Raw genomic sequence first — 17,003 nt, 5'->3', positions numbered from 1 at the left:
TGACAATTATTATAATTATCATTTAGTGAGTGCCTCCTATAGGCCAGGACCTTTACATATGTTAGGTCTGTTAATCCTCACAAAAATCCCTTGAAGTAAACATGATTATTTCTAGTTTTTAGGCGAAGAAGGTTAAACTCAGAGAGGTGAGTTGCCCAAGGATGTAGATAGTGAACTGCTACAGCTGGAACTGGAATCTATATTTGCCTGATTTGTCCACTGTGTCCACATCCCTGGCAATTTAAAGAATTGTGATTACTATAGCCATTCTTAATTTTCAGTTGTTTAGAAATAAGAACAAACAAGAAATTAAGAAAGAAGGGCACTCTAGCTGCTGGTAAAATTATAACGAAATATCTTATATTTCTGTAATATTTATAGGTTTCCAAGTGCTTTAAAATAATTTATCTCATTTGTTGCACATAACCACCCAATGAAGTAGGAAAGGGGATATTATAATTTCGAGGATGAGGAAATGGAGGTTATGAGAAGTGACTTGTTCAAACTTAGATTCCAGATCTATAAAGGTAGGTAAGACCATGCTCATTCTATAATACTTGGAAAGTCTAAGGGGTGAGTGGTAAAGATTTTTTAAATTTAAAATTAATTTGTTACTTAACATTTCATGATTAGATTTGAATGTTTCTAGAGCTGTTGGCTTGATATCTTGAGAAATACAAAAATGATCTACCAATTAATCCTGACAGAGGTTCAAGACACCTAAGGTTTAATCTTTTCATAAACTTCAAAATGTGTTCAAAGGCTCACCTGCTTTCTAAAGCTCCAACAACCAAAGCAATCAAGTAGCAGGGGATCGGAACCTAAAGGCGGCAAAAAAAAACCACACACCAAATGCTCGAATTAGTGTTTAAAAATGTTACAGAATAAGACAATTCATATTCAGAAGTAAGTAAATTTCCTTTCAAATCTCCAAACATTAGTGTGGATTACTTTCCTCTTGTACTTCTCAAATGGTTCTCATTTTTGAGGGGGTCAAATAGTTCAAAACTGCGATATAAAAACATTTCAAAACGTCTATTTCCCTTTTATCCCATTAGCAAGGGAAGATTCTGAAATGTGAAAAACACGATTGCACATAGTATTACGAGGTACATTTTAAGCATTTCACAAAAATTAACGTATAAAAAGGCAACTATGCTTTTAAGTTTCTTGTCATTTTCTCTTGAATTAAAAAACTTTGTTTTAAAACCACTCCTGGTATATTTGAGAGACATACAAAATAATCCAGCAACGAGAGGATGCTGAAGGTTTTGGAATCCCAGAAGCTGGGGTAGGGGCAAAATTGTCCACTGTGGCTTAGTTACCTGTTCTGCTAAGGAGGACGAAAGAAAACCATAATTCAAGAAGAGTCATGCACCCCAATGTTCACTGCAGCTCTATTTACAATAGCCAGGACATGGAAACAACCTAGATGTCATAGGCAGAACATTCTATGACATAAATCACAGCAAGATCCTTCTTGACCCACCTCCTAGTGTAATGGAAATAAAATAAAAAATAAACAAATGGGACCTAATGAAACTTAAAAGCTTTTGCACAGCAAAGGAAACCATAAACAAGACGAAAAGACAACCCTCAGAATGGGAGAAAATATTTGCAAATGAAGCAACTGACAAAGGATTAATCTCCAAAATTTACAAGCAGCTCATGCAGCTCAGTATCAAAAAAACAAACAACCCGATCCAAAAATGGGCAGAAGACCTAAATAGACTTTTCTCCAAAGAAGACATACAAATGGCCAAAAGTCACATGAAAAGATGCTCAACATCACTAATTATTAGAAAAATGCAAATCAAAACTACAATGAGGTATCACCTCACACTGGTCAGAATGGCCATCATCAAAAAATCTACAAATGATAAATGCTGGAGAGGATGTGGAGAAAAGGGAACCCTCATCCACTGTTGGTGGGAATGGAAATTGATACAGCCACTGTGGAGAACAGTATGGAGGTTCCTTAAAAAACTAAAAATAGGACTACCATGCGACCCAGCAATCCCACTACTGGGCATATACCCTGAGAAAACCATAATTCAAAATGAGTCATGTCCACAGTGTTCATTTACATGTCCACAGCAGCTCTATTTACAATAGCCAGGTCATGGAAGCAACCTAAGTGTCCATCAGCAGATGAATGGATAAAGAAGATGTGGCACATATATACAATGGACTGTTACTCGGCCATAAAAAGGAACAAAATTAAGTTATTTGTAGTGAGGTGGATGGACCTAGAGTCTGTCATACAGAGTGAAGTAAGTCAGAAAGAGAAAAACAAATATCGTATGCTAACACGTGTATATGGAATCTAAAAAAAAAAAAAGGTCCTGAAGAACCTAGGGGCAAGATGGGAATAAAGATGCAGACCTACTAGAGAATAGACTCGAGGACACGGGGAGGGGGAAGGGTAAGCTGGGACAAAGTGAGAGAGTAGCAGTGACATATAAACACTACCAGATGTAAAATAGCTAGTGGGAAGCAGCCGCATAGCACAGGGAGATCAGCTCGGTGCTTTTGACCACCTAGAGGGGTGGAATAGGGAGGGTGTGAGGAACGCTCAAGAGGAAGGCGATATGGGGATATATGTATACATATAGCTGATTTACTTTGTTGTACAGTAGAAACTAACACAACATTGTAAAGCAATTACACTCCAATAAAAATATATTTAGGGCTTCCCTGGTGGCGCAGTGGTTGAGAGTCCGCCTGCCAATGCAGGGACACGGGTTCGTGCCCCGGTCCGGGAAGATCCCACATCCCGCGGAGCGGCTGGGCCTGTGAGCCATGGCCGCTGAGCCTGCGTGTCCGGAGCCTGTGCTCCGCAACGGGAGAGGCCACAGCAGTGAGATGCCCGCGTACCGCAAAAAAAAAATATATATATATATATATATACACACATATATATACATATATATATGTGTATATATATATATTTTTAAAAAAGCATCAGTAAACACACACACACACACACAATTCATTAAAGGTCAAAGATACAAGTCAAACTACCAGCTACTTAGGAATTTTAACTTAAAAGGACTGTAACAGAGTGCTTTCTGGTCTAAGACAGCTCTTCCATCTGTAAACACTACACCACCACACGCCCGAGCTCTGGTACCAGGGCAGGTCAAAGTGTAACTTAGAAAAAGGAAACCTGCTACTGACTGGGATGTAGGGAAATGGGATCAGGCACGCCCCCTGCCATGCCTATCCAGCACCCTCCTACTTCAGTACAACACTGCTAGCAGAACCAAATATTTTAAAAGCACAAAAGAAAAAGAAATGAAGAAAACAAAAAGCAGGAGCTGCTTTCTAAATTCTGAAATATTTCAAAAGCCATTTTGCTCTCTGGGTGGGTAAAAGCTATTTGTAGTTCACCACCAACTAAAACACAAAATCTAGACCCTAAGATCTTACTTTTTGGCTGAATCTGTATATCTTCCTGCTCGTGTCTTCTGGGTCAGGTGCTTCTCCATCACGAATGGCACTCATAAGTGCAACCAGTTCTTTAGGGACAGACACCTAATCGAGAAGGAAAAGATATAAATAAAGATATAAATGAAAAGTTCTATGTAAAATAACCTTTCCCCCCGCTTTTTGACTATCGATACAATAGACTATGAACCCAATACGTTGCTCTGTATCACTTTTATAAACAGAATTGGCAATATGTAAAACTGGCTTCTTTAAAAATGATGGTGACATATCTACCTATCCATTCATCCACCCATATTAAGAGCATTTGGTAGAAACTAGGTTAAAATCCCAGCTCTGCACTTACTAACTTCATGCACTTGGGCAAATAACTTCCCTGAGCCTCAGTTTCCCCCATCAAACGAGGGTAATACTTCATAGGATTGTTGCAAGGAATAAATAATATAAATGAAGAGCTCAGCACCATGCCTGGCGATGGCAGCCACCCGCCCTGCTCCCTTCCACACCCTCAGAAGAGATTCAAAAGGATGCTATACTCACTTTAGATCAGAGAATACAATTCTGAAAAATTAAATATTTAAAGCATAAACTTGGAGTTACAAATTCTACGTTTTAAGGGTCATGAGTGTGAGAAACTTTTAAACTTATTGCTGAGAAATGTGAAATAGTTTTCTCTGGAAGTTTGTATGGAAAAGGTCCTTACGGGGCAAACTGTATGGTCACTTAAGTGTGTACCCTATCTCCATGATTCTCCAAGTCTTACTTCTAATGAATGCCAGAATAAAGGACCATTACCTGAGTATTAATGATCTAGCAGACATCCATTCCAACAATGCTAGGCATTCATGTTCTTCCTGCCTGGCCCAGTCCTCAAAGCTATTACTGAGGCAGGCACAGAATCAGGACCTCCAGAATCAGTGCTGCAACAACCATAGATCCTAGAGCTAAAAACTATTCAGGAAATACCTTGGTTCTGCTTCCTCCCTTCATTTAGGCAGTGATAGGTTATACAGATGAGACAACTGAGGTTGTGAGGCATAAGACTTGCCCAAGGTCATGCAGTTATTAAGTGGTGGAGAAGAGTCCAGGGATTCTTTAAAAAAAAATTTTTTTAACATCTTTATTGGCGTATATTTGCTTTACGAATGGTGTGTTAGTTTCTGCTGTATAACAAAGTGAATCAGCGATACGTATACATATATCCCCATATCCCCTCCCTCTTGCATCTCCCTCCCACCCTCCCTATCCCACCACTCTAGGTGGTCACAAAGCACCGGAGTCCAGGGATTCTTGGCCTCCAAGTAAAGTTTTCTGCAGCACTATGCTACGGGTGGTTTGGTTGTGGAACGATGTGGGAATCAATAAGGCCCCATAAATATAGGTTGGTCCTCAATTCTATTTGCCTGGTCTAAGTAAGTCTAGCCTCTGGGATAGTATTTATTTATTAATTATAGTCTACCTTTTGCTAAAAGGATTAGCAGTACCTACAACAAGAATAAGTTGGAAATGTATACGGATAAGTCTGCAATATATGACCATTAGGATACCTAGATAGATAGTTACATGGCTGTAAAGTACATTTATAGAAACTTTAATCCTACAAATGTCAATTTTTTTAAGTTAAAAAGAGTTGCTCCCAATTCTTGTTTTTAGGTCCAGAATTCTGAATTCCTTTTAAAATCAGAATGATTTATTTTATTTCATTTCATTTTTTGGCTGCGTCATACAGCATGTGGGATCCCAGTTCCCCGACCAGGGATCAAACCTGCACCCCCGGCTGTGGAGTCCTAACCATTGGACCACCAGGGAACTCCCTGACACCCCTTTTTTTTATACTTATGTTTGAAACTGCCTTTAAAACAGAGATTCAAAATGGGATCCATAGCCTTTTTCTAACATATTTCAGGTAGAATTTAATTAAGTAAAGTATTTCTAGCTATAAAAATTCAATTCTGGGCTTCCCTGGTGGCGCAGTGGTTGAGAGTCCGCCTGCCGATGCAGGGGACACGGGTTTGTGCCCCGGTCAGGGAAGATCCCACATGCCGTGGAGCGGCTGGGCCCGTGAGCCATGGCCGCTGAGCCTGTGCATCCGGAGCCTGTGCTCTGCAACGGGAGAGGCCACAACAGTGAGAGGTCCGCGTACCGCAAAAAAAAAAAAAAAAAAAAAAATTCAGTTCTTATCTCTGCTTATCATTTATACCACATTTACTTATATGGATCATTTTGGAACAATATCCCGTGTTCATGGATTGGAAGAATTAATATTGTTAAAATGTCCATACTACCCAAAGAAATCCACAGATTTAATGTAATCCCTATTAAAATAATTGTATGGATCATTTAATTCAGTGAATAATTTCAGTGATGTTTACCTCTGCACTGTAGGTTAATTTCACAGAAGGAGTATCCTGGCAAGGAAGAACTGCTCTACAATGGATTGCCTGGGAGAGGGAGGAAAAAAAAGAAACAGCTATTTCCCTGTCTCATAAGTCATTAAGAAATCATTACAATTGCAGCACTGTTCTTAGACACATTCTTTTTAAAGATCAAAGTGTCTCACATTTCTTCAGCTCTTTTAAAGTAGCAAAAGTAGATCTGTGGATTAAAAAAATCTGCTTTTCCCTTTTAATGTAATGGTCAACTTTCACATTTCAGCTGATGGATGAAGCAATGTTAAGCAGTGATTCCTGAGTAATAGTAGTGCCCAGTGAGAAGCTGTTAGGAACCCTGACAAAAAAGGGCTCTTTGGTGAAGTAAATTTGAGAACCATGGCATATTGCATGCCTGGGAGAGTCACTAGGAACATTAGCCTCCTGAAGGCTCTGAAAAGACTGATAATAAAGAAACCTGTTCAAATTCTCATACTTACTTCAACACAAAACCCATTTTCCTCTGGTTAATTATTAACGCCTAATGGGGCGCCAGTGTTCTAAGGAACACTGCTTGGGAAATGTGGTTAGAGTCTTGACATTTTGATCTTGCAGCAAACTTTGAAAAGTAAACACTAGGAAGACAAGGAAGGAGAAAGAAAAGTCTCTTTCAATACCATCTAGACATATTCATTCACATAATATGTAGAGTGTTTCTTTGCTTCCGTATCAATCTGTCATAAAGATCAGTTCCATTAAGAATGACCAAAGTACCTATGATTTTATACCCTGGCCTGTTTACAGATAAGTCTGCATCTATTGCTGGTGAGCAAAGGAATCCCAGCCTCACTGAGATGGTCTACTGAGCTTAAAGGAACACTGATACTAACATCTCTCTCTGAAGTTGTTATAAATCCCAGACCTACTTCACGCCTCTGCAAACTTCCTTCTATCCTCAAACTCCAGCCCTTTTCACTTCAAATCCAATAGATTCTCCATAGATAGGAAATCCCAAATGACCTCTAGATGGATTAAGTAGAACTAGAAGGACCACCTGGTTCTCTCTCCCAAAATAAGTTTCCAAGACCATGCCTTTAGGGTTCCTTAAAGGTCCCTGGTTATGTGGCTCGGCAATGCCAGGGGTGGGGTTTATATGTATTTCACTGGATAAGACCAAACCCAGAAAAATATGCATAGAGAACGGCCGTAAGCAAACTCATCAAACAAAATCATGTCTACCTGCTTCCTATCAACTATAGTAATTTCTTAATTTAACTGAAATCTCTTTCCTCTACTTCAAAAACTGTGTCCAACAAGAAATGAAATAGTATGTTCAAAATTCACATTCTTCTGACTCACAAATCTTGCATTTCTTGCCAAAGGACATTCCATATGAATTACTGATGAAAATCAGATAAGAGACAGAGTGTACATTATATTGGTACATTCTTGCCTAGAACAGGATATCTCTTCCAGATTAGTGAACTATGAGTTTCTTAGGAAAAAAAAATTTCAATTGCCAATAGAAAGTAAACACGTCTGTACAGGTGTGAACGTTGCTTCCTTTTTGATAGACTTGTTTTCAAATGTGAGCCTACCATAGTATCTATCACAGAGGAATATTAAAAGGATTAAATACGTGAAGTACCTTACACAGTGCTTGGAAATATAGTCAATGTTTAATGAAGCGAGTTCCTTTAATTGTAAACTATTTGATTACTAAAAGAATTAGTCTTTTTTTTCAGAAGAAAGTTTGATACTTATTATCCTTGTGACAGATTGTCTCTAATTATGTGGTTCTTTATTCTTAGATGTTAAACAGAAAACAGATGTAGTCTAAATCATCATTTTAGAGGTATATTCAATATATTTACATAATATGTACACCTGTAAATGTATAAGAAAAATCTGGAAAGGATACACGCCAACTCAGTGGTTACCTCTGGGCAATGGTGTCTGGAGAGGAATGGGAAATCTGATCTTTCCCTTTCCCCTTCTTTATTATTAGCAATTTTCATAACCGGTACCTACTTTGTTTAACAATGTTTTCCTTTCATTTTATGACCATTTATTGAGTTCTCACTCTATGCCAAGTTCTATGCTAGGTGCTGAGGATGTGAATATAAATATGACCTAGATGGTCCAATCTAGGTAAACATGTTTTCAAATTTGAAGGAAGTTTCTTTTTAAAAGTAATACATGAATGTGTCAATAATGACAGGTATAAATGAAAATATGTGTAGTTTTAATAATATAAGATAAAATAAAGTACTATCTTAGGTAAGACCCATGTATCCATAAGACCACTGTCTACTTTGCTTCATTCAACTGCATAAGCTGGGGATAATAAATCATTCCAAGTCCTTTTTACCTGGCACTGACTAAAGAGATAGGGGTGTTCCTTCCCAGAAGTTTGTTCAGGAGTGAGCCACTGAAGAGCAGAAGATTTTGGAGATGTCTCAAAAGAAATTTCTATAACAATTTCTTGATTTCTGTATAAAAGGAACAAATACATTAGTAGAGTACAATTCAGTCTAACTAAAATTTGAATTCATAATACATAAATAACACAAATAATATAAATAATATTTTACGAGGTCTCATCACTGATTGAGAGTAAGTTTTAGGAATGTTTGCCTCACATGTTCCAACTTGAATGCCAGCCTGTGGGTTCTTTTCTCTACATGGTAACTGCTTATGAAGATGTAACAGGAATTAATATTAGTTGAATACCCCAACTTTTTTTTTATGATATCATGTAATCTTTTATAGTGGTGGGAAGGTAGAAGAAATAATTTTGGAACTTCAACTACCACCGTGGTGGGTGCCAGAGCATAACGTAGGGCAGTGCTAGTCTGCAAACTGTTACTGGACAAGTCAAGAACTTGAGAATAAATTCTTATGTCTGTTGAACCTATAGTAAAATGTATGTGTTTGTATGTAATCTCTTCTTCCTAGAAATTCATTTTTATTGCATTTCACAAAAGTATCAGCCTGTGGCGGACTGGAACTAACAAAAACCGGTCCTTCACCCCAGATAGATTGAGCAGCACTGTTAACGAGGAAACAGCAAGAGCCCTGGAGACCAGTGGCTGTGCCTGTGCTTGAATCTACCACTAACTGGTGCTGTGAATTTGGACAAATTATTTGACCTCCCTATGCGGTAGTTGCTTCATCTGTACAATATGGTTAATGATAGATCTCACAAATTATGTGTGAGAGTTTCCTTTCTTTTTCTTAAATGGGAAGAGAATGCATGAAAACACTGACCGCTGAAAGGTGAGGTAGATTGACCTTGTTCTAGGCCAATGGTTTTCCACCCTTTTTTCCCTCCCCAGTATATCTAGGAGTGGGGTATACTCCCAATATGACGGTTCTGGCTACCATTTTGTTAAATAAGTTACCTTCTCTCTCTGAGGTTCCCTTTCCTCGTCTATAAAATGCAGATCATACCACAAAGGGTTACTATAAGGATTAGACGAAAGAATACATCTCCAGCACTTTTTTTTTTTTTTTTTTTTTTGCGGTACGCGGGCCTCTCACTGTTGTGGCCTCTCCAGTTGTGGAGCACAGGCTCCGGACGCGCAGGCTCAGCGGCCAGGGCTCACGGGCCCAGCCGCTCTGCGGCATGTGGGATCTTCCCGGACCGGGGCACGAACCTGTGTCCCCTGCATCGGCAGGCGGACTCTCAACCACTGCGCCACCAGGGAAGCCCTCCAGCACTTTTTAAGTACATAGAAATGGTTCTATGTTTGCCACTGTTGTTATTCCATTAATAAAAGTGGCTGGCCTCTGGGAGAAGGTAAAAAATGTGCAGCTTGTAAAGCTTCCCAGGTGATTCTGAAATGCCTCCTTAAGTGGCATGCTCCCACCATCACTCTAGGTATTACTAAAATGATGAGTAAAGAAGTTAACAGTTATCAAAAGTCCTATTCTGGAGTATCTTATACAATGAATTTCTTTTTTTTTTTTTTTTGCGGTATGCGGGCCTCTCACTGTTGTGGCCTCCCCCTTTGCGGAGCACAGGCTCCGGACGCGCAGGCTCAGCGGCCATGGCTCACGGGCCCAGCCGCTCCGCAGCATATGGGATCCTCCCAGACCGGGGCACGAACCCGTATCCCCTGCATCGGCAGGCGGACTCTCAACCACTTGCGCCACCAGGGAGGCCCCTACAATGAATTTCTTTACTATCTTAAGAACATATAATTTTCACTATAAGCATCAATCAGAACAGCAGATTGGTAGGAGTAGTGTATCAGTTACTACATACACACAAACTAAAAATAGGAAATAAAAAAAATCTAAATAAAAATATATATCCCCCTTATTTAGCTATAAAAGAGAAAGATGAGAACATTCGTACTTGCACAGAGTGATAGGAAGGGAGATTTCCATTGGTGATCCTTTGTAACTTTGTCTTTCTCCAAGAGCATATTTGACTTCTTGTCCATTGATGACCACTTTTTCTATTGTAAGGTCCTTTGTATCCAGAATCTAGAATTAAATTAATATTTTTATATGATAAGAATATAGTTTTAGGCACCAGAGAAAACTAATATACCATATGGGCTGACTACAATGACTACAGAGTAGAACTGGTTGCTTAGGGTGAGTAAGATAGTGAAAGACAGGAATTAAAGGAGTTGAAAGTTAGCATAGGTCCCAATTCATGGGACTTTAAACTTCCCTAAATTTGGAGGGGGGGGCTCTAAGATTTGCATATATATTGTTAGGTAATTCTGGGACAGTCACACAAATTTCCAGCTTTAAGTAAAAGTCAGATCTAAATTAAAATGCCTTTGCTTCTGTCTCCTAAAACTTAACTTCTCTACTAGGAAAAAAATCCATCTATAACTTGTTTCTTTCATCATGACTCCTCAATATATCTTACCATATATTTCTACCTAGAATTCATATAGTCCTACTGCTCTGTACTACTTTCATATATCCCCAAATAAAACAAACCTTGGCACCTGTTAGGCAAATAAGTAGACTGTACCTCACTGCTGTTGTGTATCTAGAAAAAGCCCAACATGGTATGGCAACTGTAACCAAATGACCCAATAGAGGAGTGGGAGAGCCTATCTACTTGCTATGGCCGATTAAAGACAACTGCTCTGGGCAGGAAGGGAGGGTCAGCAAGTGTCTGAGGATTTTCCATCCCAATAATCCTCTATCAGAGCCCTAGAAACCATACCCTTTCATTATCTCTCAACTACTTTTCTAGAATCTTCAATCTTCCTACGCCACAAGACTGTTTCCAAGCAACCTAAACCAGCCTTCCATATTCTTTTTAAAACTTCACTCAATAATTATTCTATTTTTCTCCTTCCTTTCTTAATCTTCAGGGGCAATCTATGGCTGCTATTTCCAATTCCTCATCAATCTCTCCTCCCTTCCCCCTCTTCAATCTGGCTTCTAGCTCCTCTGCCACAGAAAGGGCAGTCCTCCTGAACAGCAGGTCTTTTCTGTTCAGTAACCTTGACCTCTGCAGCTCATAGCCCTAACGGACCGCAGCATCTGTTTGAAGCCCTCTCCTTGGCTGCTTTGACTTTACGCATCAATGGTTCTCCTCCTTGTCTAATGCTTTTTTCCTCCCCCTCCTTTCTAACTCCTAAATATGGATACGTCCCTATGTGCTAGCCTTGGCCTTTTGGTTTTCTTACCGTATTCTTCATTCCCTAGTTCTCACTCATGCCCACATCTTCACCTAGAACCTCTGTGCAGATGACTACCCGTCTATTTCATAGCTTCATCCCCTGCCCAGGACTTCAGCAGATATCTCTAACTGCCTGCTTGACATTTCCATGGGAAATGTCATCTCATGTTCAATAGGCTTCTAGAAATTCTAAAAACAAAGCCACCACTGTGTCCCCTAAGTTTGCTCTCTGCTGATTTCTCTATTTCGTTGATGGAACTCCTCAACTTACCTAAGGTTTGAAACATTCAACTAATCCACAACTGATCCCACTTCCCAATCTCGCACAGCCAGTTAACAAGTTTTTCTTTTACACTGTCCTCATACTTGTTCTTTTCTTCTACCACCACCCTAGGTCAGGCCCTGGACTATTAGAACCGCTCACTAACCTTCCTACCTCTGGCATCTTTCCCTTGAAATCTGGCCTGGAATAGCATGAGGAGTTAGACTGCCAAGAAACAGCCACTTTCCAGTCACCTTTCTTTTGTATCAGTCAACTGTGGTGATAAGCTCAGGAAATTTTAACAATTTTATTCTTCTCTCTCTAGAGTCAACAATTTTTGGTTGGGAAGAAATGTCCATCCTGGTTGTATTATTCTTTCCCTTTCTTTTTCTTTTTTTTTTTTAAGAGCAGCCAAATTTGTTATGAGTATCATCTGTTTCCCTCCCAATGGGCAATTATTTCTTTTGGGGTACTCTCTTTTTTGGGGGTCCCTCAACTGTTGCCCTTACTCTAAATTAGACTGATATATCTTCCTGCATTTGCATATTCAGAAATATTAGATTTTATAGCTTAAGAATAAGTTGCGGGCCTCCCTGGTGGCGCAGTGGTTGAGAGTCCGCCTGCCGATGCAGGGGATATGGGTTCGTGCCCCGGTCTGGGAGGATCCCATATGCCGCGGAGCGGCTGGGCCCGTGAGCCATGGCCGCTGGGCCTGCGCATCCGGAGCCTGTGCTCCGCAACGGGAGAGGCCACAACAGTGAGAGGCCCGCATACCTCAAAAAAAAAAAAAAAAAAAAAAAAAGAATAAGTTGCTCCTTTGTTATATTTTGGCACCTATTTCTGAATATCTGATTTGTTGTAAAAACTTGATTGGAGTATCTTATGTATATAAACTACTTACGTTTATACTACTCATAACCATAAGGGTGAATTATTTGGGTCATTTCCCAGTGGAACACATTCTATTTTCTGTATTTCCTAAACTTCTCAAATCTGTTCTGAATCAGAAGACTACTATACCTATTTTTTGTGAAACCATTTTCATATCCTCTGTGTTTGTTATAACAGTTGGCCCGACCCTCTCCAGTAGCAGTTACTGTACCACATTATAATGATTTATTTCTCCATTAGACTGAGGGTTCTTAAAAAGAAAAAAGTTACTTAGGCTTGCATTCCCAGGGTTTAACACAGTGCCGGAGAAACAGCACATGCCAAGTAATGCACGGAGCAAGTCCTGGACCAAGAGAAAATAGAAAATGCAATGTTTAACCTCTATATCTCAAGTCCTCACCTCAGCTATAACTCTCAAATTACTTAAGAAATTTCCCTTCAAATTTCACTGATAAATGTTATTAAGCAATTGATCAATAATAGTAATAAGAAAGAAAAACAAAGGAAACTGGATAGTTGACAAGTTGGAATTAGTAACTTAAAAATCTTCTCTTGAGATTTGGGGAATGCAAAAACAGGTAGGTTTTTAGACTGGGACATTGAAGGGACATTCTTTTCAAAATGTAAGCGCCCTGACTCTTGCTTACTCATGGAACAGACATAAAGGTTTTATTTTTATAAATAAGTGAGAGTGCAAGGTCATATTAAGCAGTGATAAACTATCAAAGTTCACCTTCTTTTAATAAAAAGAGAGATTGCATTGAAACAGGACTTCAGCTCAGCTGATCCTGCCTGGGCAAAGATGTCTGCAATAAATGATAGCCTGGCACTTCAAGCAGACCAAAGTACAGCCTATAGGGAAATAGTTATCATCTTGCTTATCATCTTGCTTATAATGCTGAATAGTTATCATCTTGCTTATAATGCTTTAATTATTTTCCTTATAGTACTTGTGGTGACTGCAAATCAATACATAGAGGAGTCGACCTATTTTTCAAATCATAATTAGTCTAGCAAATTGCTAAATCACAAAGTAAGAAAGTTACATGCTATATTAGTTCATATTAATGAACTCAAAATACAGGCCTATTACTCAAGCAGGAATAAATCATGAAAACCACCAACTCTTATCTAAACTTATTTTGCCCAATTAACTGACCCTATTCATTTCCCTCCATCAAGTCTACAACATACCTTATCTGACTGCTTATTGCTGGGCTTTGGTAGCTATCGCCACACTACTCTATGCAAAATACATTGTGACTGGCCTTTTCTTGTTCCTCTTATTTCTAAAATGCTTATCTATGAAATTCTTCAGGTGAAAGGTACAATCCAAATACTATCAGACAATTTGAGTAAGAACACTGAAAACAGGTTATGTTGTACAGATAAAATAATTTAATAACATTCCACAAATCTAAACAAGTTTTTCGTCATTCAAGTGGCTAGAGAGCTTGTAGAAGTCATTTTCTAAGAAGCGCAATATTATTTGCTTCTGGGAACCAACTATTAATAAATTGTATTGAGACATCCTTAGGAAGCTTGAAGAGCTTAAATTATTAGAAGAGAAGAGTGATAAGAATCAAAGGTAGGAAGGACCATGAACCCAGAGAGAGGTGCATCTGGAGTTAGAAAGTAGTGACTGCAAGTATCAAAGCAGGGCTGGGAATTCTCTAGGGCGGTTGAGAACTGGCAGGGAGACGGTGATCGGTCGTATCCGGCAGACCTGCGGGTTGAAATAAAGGGGCCTGGGAGGGAAAGGTGGGGCTGAGAATCGGCAGGATATAGGGCCCGAGACTTAGCTGAGACTGTGGACTGAGGAAGGTGCACTGGGGACTGGAAGAATTCTGGGGCCTGAGGAGGGAGTTCTGGGCTGCAGGCCGAGGATATGGGGAGACCACAGGGGGCATTAGCGCTGGGAACTAGGATTAGCGGGGGAAGAGGGATTCGTGCTAAAATGAAACTTGAGCGCTGGGTGAGAAGCGGGGCGTGGAATGGGCCCTGGGATGTGTCCAGGGACTGGGAAGGAGGCTTTGGGGGAAGGGGTGGAGGAGAAGGCAGGTATACGTAGTGAGTGAGGAAGGACTGCAGAGACTCAGGTTGGGTTGGGAGGGATCGATATGGGGTGCGTGGGGGCTGAAGAAGGGGGCGCTGAGAAATGAGTGTGGGCTGAAGAGGAGGTGCAGAACACGGGTTGCGGGCTGCAGAGGAGCACCGAGGGATGCGCAAAGCAGGCGGGGGTGTGGGGCCGGAAAGGGGCCGAAGCGGGGTGAGAGACGAGGGGCAGGTGGCCGGGGAGAGGCGGGCACTGGGAGCCTGTCCCACCGTACCAGGCTGCGCAGATTGTCCTCCTGGGACTGGACGGTGAGTGCGGCGGTCCCGGTCAGTACCCGGCGAGTAAAGTCGACGCTGCAGCGCAGGTGCAGGTGCTTGGTCCGGCAGACGGACGCCGGGGAGGCCAAGGAGCACGTATCCACTACCTCGGGCATGGCTGCGCCGCACGCGATCGGCACCCCAACACTCAGCTGCCAGACTGACTACTCGACTGAGAGCGAGAGAAGGCGGGAGGGAGGTAAAGCAGAGGAGGAGGAGGAGTTCGCGGCGCTCACCGGGAAAGGAAGTTCCTTAAAGTCGGAGGAGAGTGCGGTACGGCATGGATGGAACTACAAATCCCGTGGTGCAGCGCGACAAGGCGTGCGCTTTGCTCTCTGGGAGTGTGTGTGTTGAGGGGTGCAGAGGTGGGTTGATATCGCTCCCGAAGGGGGAGGAAGAGGAGGAGGAGGAAAAGGAAGGGAGTAGAAGTTAGAGGAAGAGTAAGCCGATGGAATTAAGTGCGACGGGGAGATCAAACTGAACGCTTCCATTTGAGTTCCATTCAACTTCGATGGAAGTTGCAATAGCAGTAGAAGAATGTCAGGCCTATTGGTGGTTGCAAATGGCAAGGGAGGGGCGGGGTAAAAAGGGATAAGAGGCCTCCCAGAAAGCCACCTTTCGTGCAGTTCCTCGTTAGTATAGTGGTGAGTATCCCCGCCTGTCACGCGGGAGACCGGGGTTCGATTCCCCGACGGGGAGGCACTTGAGTGTTTTTTTTTTCTTAGCTAATAAAACAAAAATGTTCATACAAACTTTTCAAAAGCTATTGTGAAAGAAAGAGTCAACGTCAAGATTTATATTTTAAAGCTGTTTTGTTACTGCTTTCCATGTTGGCAACCCAGTACAAGTGAGCTCAGTTCTGTCATTCAACAAGTATTTATTGAGTGCTCATTATGTACATTTCCAGGCCCTGGAGATCTAAAATGGAAATAAGCCACATTCCCGCCTTAGAAACTTAGAAGGATTACCTCAGTATACCGTAATGAGAGAATCCTATGCTATGAGTGTGCAGTGGCCGCAAGGGGTGTGCAGAGCTGGGACATCCTGGAAGTGAGGAAGGGTTGAGGGGACGACTTGCCTAAAAAACGGGACCTCAGAGTTGAAACTGGCAAGATTGGAAAAGGACGCGTGGCAAAGGACCTTAAACCGCTGGCCCTTTCATCTTGAGTGCATGAATGGGGGACTCATTGAAGAATTTTAAGCAGGGGAGTGACATGGTCAGATTCATGTTATCAAAGGAACAGTGGTAGTGTTCAGAGAATGGGTATGAGGTAACAAAACCAGAGTCAGGAGAGTTGGGAAACCACTGTTAAAATAGTCCAGGAAGAAGATGTTGGGGGCTTGACATAGGCAATGTGTAATAAGTACGGATAGAGAGGAAGGAATGGAAGGAATACTTAAGAGATGAGTGGTTTCACATTAAGAAGGAGCCTAAGATGATTTCTCAGATTCTTGGCTTCAGTGGCTGGGTAATCATTAAACAAAGGAAGAGACTACGTGAAGAGGACAGATTTAGGTGGGAAAGCTCTAAGTTTAATTTGGGACAAATGGAGTTTGAGAATGTATGTTAGTCAGAGTGGAGAGGTCCTTGAGACACTTGGGTATTTAAGTCAGTAGCTCTGGGGAAGTTTCAGGTAGATATGAGAGTATCACATAATGTGGTGGGTGAAACTATGAGAGTGGGTAAACTCAGCCCAAGGACCGTGTGTAAAAAGAGCAGTGAAAACAGGTGGGAAGCTGGGAGAACACCAGAATTTAAGAAAAAAAGGCTAGAGGATGGGAAAAATCCTTTCACAATGTATACGTATAACAAGTCACCACGACGCACACTTTAAATATCTTAACATTTTAGTTGTCAGTTATACCGCAATAAAGCTGAAATTTTATTTAAAAGGGGGGTGGGTGGTGCTAGAGTAAGAGGAACTCATGAAATAAACTAGAAGGAGCCAAGCATCCATGTCAAATACAGCCTAGAGGGCCATTACAATAAGAAGTAAAA

General features: G+C 41.0%; 1 protein-coding gene and 1 non-coding gene across 3 annotated transcripts in view; one reads left to right on the top strand and one right to left on the bottom strand.

Moving 5' to 3' along the window:
* Positions 1-15,189, bottom strand: part of LTA4H (leukotriene A4 hydrolase) — a 30,263-nt gene extending 15,074 nt beyond the window's left edge. For both annotated transcript variants that reach the window (XM_060111905.1, XM_060111906.1), the window contains exons 1-6: positions 14,962-15,189; positions 10,183-10,313; positions 8,191-8,311; positions 5,823-5,891; positions 3,433-3,537; positions 769-821 (exon numbers count right to left, since the gene is read on the bottom strand). In XM_060111905.1, coding sequence (XP_059967888.1) covers positions 769-821; positions 3,433-3,537; positions 5,823-5,891; positions 8,191-8,311; positions 10,183-10,313; positions 14,962-15,120 — 638 coding nt within the window. In that variant the 5' untranslated portion in view covers positions 15,121-15,189. The remainder of the gene's footprint in view (positions 1-768; positions 822-3,432; positions 3,538-5,822; positions 5,892-8,190; positions 8,312-10,182; positions 10,314-14,961) is intronic.
* A 442-nt stretch (positions 15,190-15,631) lies between these two features.
* Positions 15,632-15,703, top strand: TRNAD-GUC (transfer RNA aspartic acid (anticodon GUC)). Its single transcript has one exon. It is a non-coding gene; the product is annotated as a tRNA-Asp (tRNA).
* The last annotated feature ends 1,300 nt before the right edge of the window (positions 15,704-17,003 follow it).

The sequence above is a fragment of the Mesoplodon densirostris genome, chromosome 11, assembly GCF_025265405.1.
Source record: "Mesoplodon densirostris isolate mMesDen1 chromosome 11, mMesDen1 primary haplotype, whole genome shotgun sequence".
In the NCBI taxonomy this organism is placed as follows: domain Eukaryota; kingdom Metazoa; phylum Chordata; class Mammalia; order Artiodactyla; family Ziphiidae; genus Mesoplodon; species Mesoplodon densirostris.
This window is presented reverse-complemented; position numbering and strand designations above follow the sequence as displayed.